This window comes from Solanum tuberosum, unplaced genomic scaffold (assembly GCF_000226075.1).
Source record: "Solanum tuberosum cultivar DM 1-3 516 R44 unplaced genomic scaffold, SolTub_3.0 scf00189, whole genome shotgun sequence".
NCBI classification, from domain to species: domain Eukaryota; kingdom Viridiplantae; phylum Streptophyta; class Magnoliopsida; order Solanales; family Solanaceae; genus Solanum; species Solanum tuberosum.
The window spans coordinates 95,214-97,664 of record NW_006239113.1 but is presented as its reverse complement, the minus strand read 5'-3'; the positions used below and the strand labels follow the sequence as shown (position 1 = coordinate 97,664).

At 32.7% G+C, this 2,451-nt stretch overlaps 1 protein-coding gene across 1 annotated transcript in view; it reads right to left on the bottom strand.

Moving 5' to 3' along the window:
• The window catches only part of LOC102590551 (tobamovirus multiplication protein 3), a 12,571-nt gene extending 11,304 nt beyond the window's left edge, over positions 1-1,267 (bottom strand). The window contains exon 1 of the mRNA XM_006354952.2: positions 932-1,267. Coding sequence (XP_006355014.1) covers positions 932-1,102 — 171 coding nt within the window. The 5' untranslated portion in view covers positions 1,103-1,267. The remainder of the gene's footprint in view (positions 1-931) is intronic.
• Between the last annotated feature and the right edge of the window lie 1,184 nt (positions 1,268-2,451).

Here is a 2,451-nt window from a genome sequence, read left to right as displayed (position 1 = left end):
ACCCCCCACAAATCCAAAACACGAAAGTACAAACATTGCTATTTGATGTGTTTAGATTCTTTTCGGAAAACACGGGTTTTTTAAATCCTTTGGATGACTTTCCACTATAACCTCGGTCCATTTATTGGTCTAAGCAAAATACGACTCATTTAAAATGAATATTTAAATCAACAATTCATAAAAAGAATCTTTCTATGGGATTACATGTGTTCTATATTTATTTAGGTTACCAATTGTCAATTCCTTCCTACTCGCAGCATGCTCTTCATGATCTTGCCAAATGATTCAATTGCCATGTAAATAAAGCATGTAATTCTCTATTTAAGGTTCTACCAACAACTGTAACCCCCCACCACCCACACACGATGCGCGCAAACCTTGCAAACAACTCTCAAGTTTCAGTCTTTTTTGAGAAATGGCAATTGTATTGATAAAACCACCAAGAAGGTGCAACAAGAAGATTTCCAGACCAAAAGCAAAAGCATATCCATCTCAAGTTTCATTCTTTCTTGCTAAATACATCCTACATAATATAACTCTGACATTGCTCACTTTCAATAAAACTCACAGAACCCTCAGTTTAACTATTCATTCAACAGATTAAAAATCCTGAATTTCAACAACGACGACAACAATATACTCAGTTTAGTCCCATAAGACGGGTTTTAGAGAGGCTGTTTCCAAAAGACCCCACCTCAGGTAACACAAATTAGGGAAAACCCCAAATTGTATTACACCCAAATAGAAAAATACTAACAATCAACAAATACCCAAAATTTTCATATACCTCTAAACACATAGCATAAGCAAAAAATTACCAAATATCAACATCCAATTCCAGTAAATAATCAATCAATACAGCTCAGCTACATAAATTATCTACTATTCATTCAAAATTCATCACAGTTAAATCAAAATAGGGATAAATTACAAGAGCAACAGCAGAAACGACGCCGTATAAGATCGCAAGGACATAGAAAATACGGTCTTGCCAAATAGGAGTTTTATTCACTTCATCCCACCAGCTTATTGCCCCATGTAAACGGTACGCCACCACCACCGCCGTCGACGACGGGTCCACCGCCGTTTCAACCCGACCCATCGCCGGATATCCGAAATTAGACACCCAAAAAAAAGAAAATGAAATTTTAGAGAATTTTTTCTGTGATCGGAAAATTATTGAGTCTAAAACGGCCGGCGAGTAAGGAGAGAAGCACGGCGGCGTTCCCCGAACGTTCTAGGATTTTTTATTATTATTATGAAGAAAAATGTTGTACAATGCTTAAAATAGATTGATGAGGGTATTTTCGTCCGAAATGTACAAGTTTTTTTTAATCAATTTGGACAGCAAATTTGCTAAAAGTAATGAATATGCACAGTTGTTATCCGACAGATTACACGTGGGGTGAATAATGGATAGGAGATGTGCTTTTTATTTGATTTCTCGCTCGATGTTTACTATTCACATTGAAGCTTAATTATTAAAGATTCGTATTGGGTAAAACAATCACTTTCTATCCAAAAAAAAATTCATATCCAAAGCGTGAACATAAGACCTATTATTGAGGGATGTGCTTATAGTTTGTTTGTTTTAAAAATAAAAATAAAAATCCATTCGATATCTGATACGTGCATTCAAAGCGCACTAATTTAAATTTATGTGACGTAAGACATATTCGGAAAAGCATTTCTTGGGATTAAATTGCAAGTATATAATTGCAAATAATTATGTGTGTTTTTCTACACGGATAATTGTTCATAATAATTAAAATGAATAACGTTAAAATTAGATTAGTAATTCATTATAAATAGATTAAAATAATTTTATACGATATAACGATGAAACCTCCTTTCCAAATAAAGATATCCCTTTACGAAGGAGATACATTAGTTATATTTATATATGAAAAATCGAAGTTTGGGTGATATAACATAATTCGATTGATTCAATATTCATGAATCTAGAAAGTTAAGCTTATGTATTATTGGGAGAAAATGACATAAATAGTCCCTCAACTATAGGAGTAGGTCTAAAATGGTCCATGAACTATACACTTAATGGATTTAGTCCTTCAACTATTCAAAAACTTGTCAGTTTTGATCCCTTAACTATACACTTATCGATTTTAGACCATTAACTATAAACTTGCCGATTTTAGTCCTTTAAGTATTCAAAAACTTATCAAGTTTGGTCGTTGTCCATTTTTTTTAATACAAATAGCTTAGGTTTATATTTAACAGAATCTATGCCTCGAGAAATTAAATCATTTAGCACCTTTTTCTGTTGGTTCTCTCTCCGTTACTTTTTCTTCAAAATTAACCTTACGCGAAGAACCTTAACCTCAACGATTTAAAATAAAATTCACAAGAAAAGAAAATATAAGTCATAATTTTATTCAACAGAGGATAAAATGAAGCATATTATTGTTACTAATGACTTGAATATGTTAA